The following is a 12,005-nucleotide window of genomic DNA, read 5'->3' on the forward strand; positions in this document are numbered from 1 at the left end:
AATATTTTGATATAATTTTTTGCCTCATAAAATTTTGATGAGAGGAAAATTTAACTTCAAAATTTTGATAATTTTTGATATGCCATTGAAATTCATTTCTAATTTATCCTAACAAAAATAATATACTTCATAGCACAAATAAGTTATTAGAAAATCATCAAAGGCAATAAATATGAATTAAACTATTATTGTGAATATCTATATTTATTCTTGAATTTAATAGTTGAAAATTGGAGTGAGAACTTTTATAAATAAAAAAAAATCAAATATTCCATTTTTATGCTAAAATATTATAATTTGCTATATATGTCGGGATTAGAAAAATTTATATTTGATGATACATATTGTTCTTAAGGAGCAAAATATAATCATAAATTAAATAATTAAGTTGTTTACGTTAATCCAAAGTTCTTAGCCCTTGTCGGGATTATTAGTCGGCTCTCAACGAGGTTTTGTTCTACTTGCGATTCTCTCCGGCCACAAAGAGGTTTCAACGGACCAAACTTGCCGCCGGCGTAGCAGAAGCAACCGACGCATCCCTTTTATCGCCGGCGCTTGACTTGTAGGCGTTTCTTCCCTCTTTCTATCTATTAGTTCGTCTAGCTTGTTGCAAGCAGCTTTGAAAATTGGGAATTGCCTCGAGCCCTAGATCCCAAATCCCAATGCCTTTCCATTTCCCGCCCGACTTATTTTTTTTGCTATGATGTCTCAGCTTCAGTTCCTTCAGTGCATAGGCTTATGCAGTATTTACTTACTGATTCGTCATTGTTCGATAATAACTTTCTGTTATGCTTTATTTGTTCCATAATTTTGGCATTTTCTTTATGAATTGCATCCCCTGTCAATTATTGATTTCATTTGCTGTAAATTTTGAATGTATATTTTGTGTATGGTTTGCATACTGATACGCCTATTTCGAAAATACCTAGAATCAAGCGTAAGTTCACTCTTCGAGCGAGTGCCAGCTGCAGAAAACAAAGAGAAGATTAAAAAAAAAAAACATATATTATTCTGCATGTATCCTAGTTCTTAGCATCTCTAGGAGAGGTATCTTGCACAGGCTTAACAGGAAGTGGTTAAAAAAAACGATGCAAAAATAGAAAGCTATTAATATTCTGACAAGTTCCTTCTCATGATCCTGTACAGTTTTCCCAGCGCCATTTTCTCCTTTACAACGTAATCTTTCAGCCAACCAGGAATTCTCCTTAGTAGTTTTGGTTTTTCTATGGGTCACCCTTTGCTCTTCAGCCTCTTCCTTTGTGGGCTCGGTTACTCTGGTGTTAATATTCTCTGATCTTGGATGTATTGACTGAAGGCATATAGTGATGCAACCAAGGAATCCTAAGCTAAGTAAGAGAACACTAGGTATGCAAAAGAAAAAAAAAAAATACAAACTAGAATTGCAATAAAAAAAAACCTTCTTATCAATATGACAAATACAAACACTAAACATAACACAAAAAAGCTTTCAACTTCTAATAGAAACCACTTACAAATTATCTTAGAACAAGACACCACACAACTTAAGACTTACAATAATTTAAGAGAAGAAAGATACATGTGCGGTGGGAACCATGGAGAGAGAAGAAGAGGTAGAAAACTGAGGCGAAGTAGTAGAGGGAAATGAGAAAGGAGGCTGCTTGCAAGCTAGGAAAAGCCACAGGTTTTACAAACAAAAATTCATCTTTTTCCACTCCTAAAACTATAGGAAAACAACCCCATTTATAGGGGAAAAACAACCAACCACTCACATTAATGAGCCACCCCAAACATCCAATAGGAGCCAAAAAAAAACTTAGGAAATAACATAGGGAAGGGGAACGACCAGCATAGGAAACAAGCAAAAAGCAATCCTAAATAGTATAGGGAAGGGGAACAGCCAGCACAAGAAACCATCAAAAAGCAAATTCCAAGCATTTGGGAAATCAAAACCTGCATAGAAACTCAACAGGAAATCCAACAACCACCAAACAATTTGAATAAAGCATAGAATATCAAACAGTCAGCTTTACTCACATCATATAGGTACGGTTGTATCATTCCCATTATGTAGAAAAAATACCATGTCCTCAAGGTGAAATGTGGGATAGAGGTGGAAAAAATCATGGAAGTATTCTCGGGTGGAATTTTTTGGTGTACAGTTGGTCCACTGAACGAGAATTTGAGAATCTCTTCGTCGTGTCGTAGAACTGATCTTATTGCACAATTTTTTGCTGGAAGAAGGGAAATTGGTTGATTTTTTATACTGGCCATGGGCTGTAAAAGAATTTCAGCAAACTGCTATTCTCGATAAGGTTTGAGAGCTAAAACATGGAACACATGGTGTATTTTATTATGTTTGGGTAAATTTAGCTTATAGGCGATCTATCCAATATGCTGTCATACATGGAAAGTTCCATAATAGCATTTGTAGCTTTTGGGAGAAATAGAGCCACCTTGGACTGCTAACATGGTTGCAGATGAACTGTGATCACTTCACCAATAAAAAATGGAAGCTCGCCATGCTGCCTTTTGTGCCATGAGATGTTGTGCTTGATATAGTTTTCTCGTAAGGTACTCAATAGTTTGTTATGCTCCATTAACTCCTCATTTAGGGCCTGAATGGAAATAGTTCCTGATGTACAAGCCATAAATAATATAGCAGTTTGGCATTACTAAATTTAACAATAGTACCAAATGATACACCTAGTTCAAAAATACCTGGAATCAAGTATAAATTTACTCTCTTCTTATGAGTGCTAGCTCTAGGAAACCAAGAGGAAAAAAAAAACCAAATTGCTATTTCATCGCCCTCTTTTTTTGCCATGATTTTGTATATATTCTAGTTCTTAGCATCTCTAAGAGAGGGTTGTCGTACAAGCCTATTGGAAAGCGATTATAGCAAAAATGATGCAAAAATAAAAAGCTATCAATATTGTGATATATTCCTTCTTATTCTCCCTGATTTACATAACGTCTTTCCTCTTTTACACTGATTAATCTTTTAACCAACCAGGAGTCCTCTTATGTTGTTTTGATTTTTCTATGATTTGGGTCATCATTTGATCTAGTTGTATGGGCTCGGCTGTTATGGGGTTCATATTCTCTGATTTTGGATCAATTGATTCAAGGCGAATGGGTAGGTTTGTTTCATGTACTGTTTCTTTTAAATATTTTGTTTAATTTTTAGTCGGAGGCAATGCTTTTGTATTATGCTTCTTACTTATTGATGTTGCAAACATAATTATATTTGTTAGTTGAAAATTGATACGATTGTTGTGGGTTCTTCTAATTTATTTGAATTATGTCACTTTTCTAGGAGTTCCAGTCTCTGAAGGGGGATAGCTATGTGGTGAGAGAGAAATTAGTTTATCAATATTTTTGTCCTTATTTTCTTGATACAAAATATAAGAGTTTAAATTAGGAACATAAGGTTGGATAGCTCAATTAAGCTAGATGCACATTGCAATAACATACTGTTTTCAAAATTTATTCTTTGAAAGTGTTCAAATTTATTCCTAGGAATTGAGAGATGAGTAATAGATTAGAAATAATGTGCAACAAAGCCAAACATAGTATTTATCATTATTTATTTGGAGGTTTTACATACATATATAGCACATAATTCTTATGTATTTACACATCTAACACCTAAAATTTAATATTTGCTTATATAACACCAAAATCTTTAAATTACATAAAAATACCACTAATCTCAAATTTTTAAAGTGAAATTTACCTTTTCATGTATATGTTTTAATGTGATTTACATACTAAAGTGATATACTAATTAATATGAAAATTTAAGTATTAAATATGTAAATGCATAATAAATATGTGGTATGTATGTAAATCTCTCTATTTATTTTTATTTTATGTCGAAGATAATGGTTGCTTGGTATTTTATTTAGACATGATTGAAGCATGACTTAGCTTTAATTCCTTTAAAGAAATTTGTAAGGACTTTAAATTTTACTTTATGCAATTTGTAGGATCCTAACTGGTGCAACAAAAACTTGCTGGTTTATCAAAAAAAATTTGTACATTATTCGATGAAGCAAAAATGAATAACTTTGAAACCTTTGATGCGGTGCTTAGAATGCTTTTTTCTAGTATATTTGTGGACTTTGAGGGAGCCTCTCGAGGAAGTGTTGTGTTTTGTATAAAGACCAGTGGGTCGTAGAAGTCAGCAATGTAGAAGGGAGGCTCATGAGAATCAATGAAAGGTAGATGAAGGGGCTGTTGGATTTAGCCTAAATCATGCCAAACAACAAAAATGTGAACTTTAAATTGTACATATTCTTAAATCCCATTTCTTCTTAGTTTAACCTTAAGTTCCAGATTTAATAAATTTGGGTGTTTTGCAAATTTATGGGATTTTGCCAAAGGATCGCATGAAAATGTATTGAGGGTTACCTATGAGCTTTTGTTGCTTTTTCTAACCGTCGATCAGAAAAAAGTGAGGTGGCGAAGAAGAGGTGCATCCGATTTGATAAACCCTCTGTTGAACAAGTTTTCATTGTGTTTCACTATAGCTAAGAGGAAGAGTAGAAGATGCCGATGGAGCTGGAGATGTTGGAGGAGGTAAAGAAGCTTTGTTGTGATGAGCGACTATTGAAGTTTTTGTCCGATGGTGCCCTTTGGATCCGATCTGCTATAGTTGATTATTGCAGATTAGTGTGGTAATAAGGTAATTGTTTTGTTTATTCATTATTTTGTATCTATTGGCTTAGGTATTTGATTATTTTACAAAAGCCTTTACCTACCTTAGGTTAATGATATTATGATTTGCGATAATAAATGTTTTCAATAAAAATAATTAATATTAATTAAATAATGATATTATTTTTTATTTAATGACCATATAGAAGTTATTGTATTAAATTATTTTAATAATTTATTAATTAATAATTAATTTGAATGCTATTTTAGTTAATTATGATTGCAGGTAATGAGATTGCATGTTTTATAATTATTAATCATTATTATGAAAATCCTATTTGAGTTAATAAATTTAAATGTTGAACTAAATAGTAAAATTGTTCATCAAAATTTAACTGTTCATTAAATGTTGAACTAAATAGTCTTATCATGACAAACTATTTTAACGATTTAACTACCTCATGATTTAAATTAGTTAAAATAACATTAATAATTAATAATAATTAATCAAAATTATTAACTAAACAATGATATTATTTTTTATTTAATGATGACATAAAAGTTGTTGTATTACATTAATTTTAATAATTTAGTAACTATTAATTAATTTGAATGTCATTTAAGATAATTATGATTCCATGTAATGAGATTACATGTTTTATCATTGTTAATGATCATTGTTAAAATTCTATTTGAGTTAACAGACTTAAAATTTGATTTAAATAGCCAAACAACTTATCAGGATTTAACTGGGTTTAATCTATGTTATGCCAAACAACTTTTAGGATTTAACTACCTCATGATTTACTAAATCCTGATTTATAAGATTTACTAAATACTACTTGAGTTAAATCCCATCCGTTACCAAAAAGCCCTTAAGTATGTGTCATAGAGTTTTCTTTTGAATGATACAAAAAATTAGGTATAGTTTATTTAGTTACGAGGGATCGAAGTCTCCGACATGCCCCCATATTGTTACATATTGAGTACTTCCCCCATTGTTGTTACATATTGAGTATGATACCCCGAGAAAACTCTCAATTTAAGGATATCTATTCATGTCTTATATTGAACATAAGAATGAAGTTCTATTGTACAATCCTTGCAAAAGAGTGTCTTAGGCCAAACGAGGTTTGTGCGCTTAAAGGTTAAACAACACAACATGCAAAGGTGTTAACAAATTGACATTGTAATGGGCATCTATCCTCAAATAGTTCAAGTGACAATGTATTAGTTTAGAGAGGAATACTTTTCTTCTATTTTCATTTAAAATAATTCCTAAAATATTCATCTAATTTGGTATAAAATCTCTTATGTAATGTTAATAAAATGATATGTTCTTTAGGCGTCATCTAATATGGTCCTTTGTTTTACATTAGCAAGATATGATTATTTGGTTTTATTATATATGAGTAATGTGATCTCAAGTATTTCCTATCAATTTTTGGAAAACAGCGAGAATTCTCCACAAAACTCCACACAAAACCACTAAACAGTAGATAATTTGTATTATTTGATGAAAGCGGAACGGAAAATATCAAGATACAATTGATCTTCTATTCGAGAGGATGATCTTTCTCTCCCAAATCTCTGGACGTCGCTAGAGCCCAAAGAAATTAAGAGATCTCAAATTTCAGTCAAATTCAAGATGCCCTGATCCTTTGAAAACCAACCAACTATTTAATGCATACAATTCAAAAGGAAATCTCTAAACAGTCCCTACATCCAAGTTTCCCTCTCAAATCCCTAAAAAATCCTTCCAAAACAGCTCCCTAACCCTTGCGGCTTGCGTTCGGCGCCTACAGGAGGTGGACATTTCCGTCTCTGTTCGCGTAAGCCGGTCCCTTTGGACCGGCTGGACCGGTCTAACATAATGACTTTTTTTTTCTTTGTTATTTTATTGGAACTTATTTTTCAAGTATTAATTGGTATGAAAACTTGCGAACAAAAAGGCAAGTGAAAACCCATTAATTGCCGAGGAAATATAACTGGAATGAAGTTCTCAGTTAAATAATTTGAAGATGGCCTTGAGATTGGCCTAAGAAAGGCACGTGATGAAGAGAGTATTCATTAAGCATACTATACACAGTTTATTATCACATTAGTTGCTTAAATTTGGAACTTTGGTGGAAGATAGTATTATTTGAATCTTGTTTGATACGGTTAAGCTTTTATTGTTTCCTGTCCAGCAAATGAATTCAAAACTTGGCTGTATGCGTGGTAGAGCATTTTAAGCTCTGCTGTTGAGAAGATCAGCGTCTAAATTGAAAAACTATTTAAGTATAAAATGCTTTTCTGTACAGTTAATTTATGCATGCAATCTGATTTCCTTTCTTTCATCAGGTTTGAAGAGCTCGGATTTACATTAAAAAAAATGCTTGCTGTGCCAAACCAAGGAGACAATGCTCTGGCTTTTCCTAGACCTAGGCCAGGGTCTGAGCTGGCTCTCCATGCACCATTTCCTGCTGGAAAGCATCGCACCTCTAGCCTGGAATCACCCATCATGCTCTTAACTGGCCATCAGAGCGCCATTTACACGATGAAGTTTAACCCAGCTGGGACTGTTGTCGCCTCAGGTTCCCATGACAAGGACATCTTTCTATGGTTTGTACATGGCGACTGCAAGAACTTCATGGTCCTCCATGGCCACAAAAATGCTGTGCTTGATCTCCAGTGGACTTCTGATGGGTCTCAGATAATCTCTGCAAGCCCCGACAAGACTCTTCGAGCTTGGGACGTCGAGACTGGAAAGCAGGTTAAGAAGATGGCAGAACACTCCTCGTTTGTTAACTCGTGCTGTCCGTCCCGTCGGGGACCTCCGCTGGTTGTCAGCGGTTCAGATGATGGCACAGCCAAACTGTGGGATCTCCGGCAGCGCGGCGCCGTGCAGACATTTCCAGACAAGTACCAGATCACTGCAGTTAGCTTTTCTGATGCATCTGACAAGATCTTCTCCGGTGGGCTGGACAATGATGTGAAGGTGTGGGATCTGCGGAGAAATGAAGTTACCATGACTCTCCAGGGGCATGGTGACATGATCACTGGAATGCAGCTGAGCCCAGATGGTTCATACCTCCTAACCAATGGAATGGATTGCACTCTGAGGATATGGGACATGAGACCATATGCACCACAGAACCGTTGTGTGAAGATATTTTCTGGACACCAGCACAACTTTGAGAAGAATCTCCTCAAGTGTGCGTGGTCGCCGGACGGGAGCAGGGTCTCGGCCGGGAGCTCTGATAGGATGGTTTACATCTGGGACACCACATCAAGGAGGATCCTGTACAAGCTCCCGGGTCATAATGGATCAGTGAACGAAACAGCTTTTCATCCCACTGAGCCTATCATTGGCTCTTGCAGCAGCGACAAGCAGATTTATCTTGGGGAGATTTGAATGAGATACTGATATCCATTGTTCAATCATGCACTGGCGTTGTAATTGGTTGTTTCCAAAGCTGATAAGGTAACTCGAACAAATTATTTGAACTGAAGCTTTAGTATTAAAAAATTTAGTTGTTTGGCGCAGTCCTGCATGTTTATTTTGACCTATCATTGTTATATGTGTTTCCATCTTATTACATGAAAAATTAACGTTTCTCTCTTAGTTGGTTATACTCACCACAACATTTATCAGTTCTCTTTGTATTTCCATGCTTAATCACATGCATAATTAGGATCTAACTCTATTATATAGGATGGTGCTTACCGCGGCTAATGATATTGCATAACACAAAGTATTTCCATGCTTAACAAAGTATTTAAGTTAATTAGGTTCAGCCAGCAAAACATCATTAGTAGATCATGATTTGCTAACTCTATTATATCTTATCTTATTACGTTAATGCAGTCTTAGAAGGATGGTACTTAACCAACATTCTATAAATTAGCTCTAATTATATGACGATGTGACCTTACAAAACTCATTCTTTTCCTAATCTAATTTCCCCATTATCGCTCATATAACCTTATTGAACAACAATAACACTTGTTAGCTCTAAGATAGAGTTATTTATATACCTACTATTAAATAGTTTGAAGGCTGAGGCAAGGCTCGGTGTATCTTACATTTGGAGGTTAAGGTTTCATTTGGGACGGCTTTATTATTAATTCTTAAAGCATCTTTGTTGTACTAGAAAGCATCTCTAAGAAGCAGTAAGAAAGCCGTCATGAACGAACCCTAAATTTTGTTTGATGAAGCTGATTTTTTTTTTCATTTGATGAACCCTAAATCATGTGTATAATTATTTAATGATGTCATAAAAAGAAAAAAAAATATTTTAATAAATTGAACAAATGATTAACATTTTGTTTGGAATAGCTTTCTTACTGTTTTCTAAAATAATTTATTAGTACATTTTTTTTTAATTAATAAAGCTTGTATTAGGAAGATATTTCCATATAAATTTTCCCAAATTAGCCTTCTTTCTTTATAATTTTTTCTCATATTTCTCTAATGAATTATACCTTCTTAATTCCTCTTCTAACATAATGAATTATTAATTTCTTGGACCCCACAAGGGGGGCCAAAATCTCTTTGGATTTGGTTTCAGGTTTTGCCCCCTCCATTGCTTGTTGGGCGGGATTGCAATAATGATATCATAAAAAGAAAAAAAAAAGATTTTAGTAAATTGAACAAATGATTAAGGTTTCATTTGGGATAGTTTTCTTACTGGTTTTAAAAATAGTTTTTCAGTATAATTTTTTTAATTAGAAAATTTTATTTTATGAAGCTGCTTTGAGAAACTGTCACAAACGAAGCCTAAAATTGAGAATATTTGTGGGTCTCCGAAAGGATTCTGCTCGTGTGGTTCGAATGCAAAGAATACGATCACACTGTCTCGAAGGACAAAATGGTCGTAGGCCTTTACAATCGACACAAGCAGGCCGATGGAAGAGCAGATGGAGTTATAGATACGATTAGCCATGAAGGATAGCGGGTTTTCACCTACGCACCTCGATGGATAATAATATCTATAACCCTAAATTCACGAGATTTCCCCCATTCGATACATCAGCTCGAATGAGGTTTATTTGATTGTGGGGATCGGTTTCCTACGGGCGCAAGCCCCCGTAGTTAATTACATCTTAGACCTCGATCTAAGAAGACTCTCGATTAAGGACGTTAGATTATCTCCTCTAAAGTAGGTTTAGTGCAAGGGATTTCTAGGTCTTCCTAATCAAAGGGGAATGTCCCAACTTGGCTCGATCAGTCATACAAGGTTCAGTCAACATCCGGCCGGCTAAGAGAAGTGAGAACTGAAAAAAAGAAAGAGGGACAACGCACTCAGACATGCACGAGAGAAAGAGGGAGGTGGCGTCATCTATGTGACGCAGATGGGTAGGATTTATAGTCTCCGAGAGAATGGAGAACTTACCTACCATTAAGGTGTACAGAGGTACACTCGTACCTCTCACCTTTAGATCCTAAATCTATAAAAGATGTAGTATCGTACACACGATACTAACATCTACGACCTAGCTAATGCAATCCTGGACTTATATCCCTGCCTGAAAAGGGAAGCCAGCTAAAATCCTAATCACAACCAATCGTCCTATATGTATGCAAGATAGGAGGCTCTATCCTAAGGAATCAAGGATTAATAGTTCAGAAGACTTAAATCAACGACTCTATAATATGCAGACGAATAGACCTATCACACTAAGATTATGACCGTTATAATTATATTTCATTGATGATTCTCATAAGAGAAGTAGATTTCAACCCTGATTTTATCATAGGTTGATTTGACTAACTATGATCCATGCAAGTTTATTCCTCACATCATTGCATTTAATATATCTCATTCTTGTCTTGCTTGTAAGCCTATAATTCAATCTTGTCATCATTAACAATTTATTCAATAATTTGCAAAGTAGTTACATGCATGCATGCATAATAAAATTATATTAATATAGTTATTTTATTTTTTATATTTAAGAAGTTATATTATCAAAATTAAAATACTATAACTAATATTTAAAATAAGAGATATATAATAGATTAAAATATTCGGACATAAAATTTGTTCTTTCATGCTAATCCCTTAGGCCTTAGCCACATTTGTTTATTATAATCATAGCTTTATTAATTATAATTAGTCACTAACTCCATTGACTAACCTTGCAATGTTTATAAGATTAAGGGATAACCAAAGCAATTAGAACAAAATCATTAATTTTTATTTAAAAACCACAAATTAAAAAATTAAAGAGAGTGTTAATGAATGATATGCTTAATTTGCAATTTTTTTTAATTTTAAAAAAAATGAATGGTTAATTTTGTAATTTAAAGAAAAAGATTAGATAGGGATGGTTGACCAAATGATGCTCTAAAGTCTTAGCCATTGAAAGGAATGGCAACAAATCCAATCTCTTAACAAAATAATTTATCGTTAAATTAATGATTATCCAAACCCTTAAAAGATAATTAATGATAGAGAGGTTAGGGTGGGGTATATATGCTTTTTGCTGACGTTCATAAAAATAAATAAAAAATTAATTAATTAAAATAAATTTATAAATGGAGAGGGTTAGTTTAATTGAGTTGTTAAGATTTTTTTTTCATAACATAATTAATTTTTTTAAAATTTTTAAACTTTTATGGAGAAGAAGACAATCAGATTCGGTGGGTGGGAACCAAAGATATTTTACTACGTAATTATTTGATTGATTAATGATAGATAAGATTAAAATATTTATATATAAATAAATATAAATAAATGATAATATTTTATTAAAAGAACATCATTATTGATGCTACATATTTGATCCTTTTGAAGCTCTAAAATCTAAACCATATAATAATTGAGCATGCATGCATCTTTCTATCTTTCCTTACCAACTAAATAAATATATATTACTCGTTTAATAAATTTTATTTTAAAATATTTAGATTATTTCATGTTTAATAATTAAAATTTATATTATTACATTTAGGTTAAAATAAATCATATTACATACTATTTTATAAGGTTCTTAATATTATTAATAAATTATTTCAAAATATGAAATTAATTTAAACACATATAGGGTGACAATAACAATAATATCACGTCTTTATCCCATCAAATATTATGAGCTATATGAATCATTTTTCTCCATTTTATCCTATGAAAATTTAAAAGTCAAATTCTTATTTAAATCTAATAAAAAAATCATTTCTAATACTTTGCGACCAATTTTTTAAAATCTTTTTTTTTTTTAATTTTTCTTAACATAGGGCAATATCTCATACATCTACTCTCCTACCTAAGTCATTAAAAACCAACATCTTTTATGACCAAACTATCTAGGACGACTCTCTAATCTTATTCGCCACTGGAGCTACTCGAATCCTTTATGGTATATATATCTCTAAAAGT

The 12,005-nt window shown here is 33.1% G+C and overlaps 1 protein-coding gene across 1 annotated transcript; it reads left to right on the forward strand.

Annotated features, from left to right (window-relative positions):
* Positions 1-404: 404 nt before the first annotated feature.
* Positions 405-8,238, forward strand: LOC110096155 (U5 small nuclear ribonucleoprotein 40 kDa protein). Its single transcript, XM_020821945.2, has 2 exons — positions 405-562; positions 6,985-8,238. Exon 2 carries the CDS (start codon positions 7,016-7,018, stop codon positions 8,036-8,038), a length of 1,023 nt encoding a protein of 340 aa, XP_020677604.1. The 5' UTR covers positions 405-562; positions 6,985-7,015; the 3' UTR covers positions 8,039-8,238.
* Positions 8,239-12,005: the final 3,767 nt, after the last annotated feature.

This window comes from Dendrobium catenatum, unplaced genomic scaffold (assembly GCF_001605985.2).
Source record: "Dendrobium catenatum unplaced genomic scaffold, ASM160598v2 fragScaff_scaffold_627, whole genome shotgun sequence".
Classification (NCBI taxonomy): domain Eukaryota; kingdom Viridiplantae; phylum Streptophyta; class Magnoliopsida; order Asparagales; family Orchidaceae; genus Dendrobium; species Dendrobium catenatum.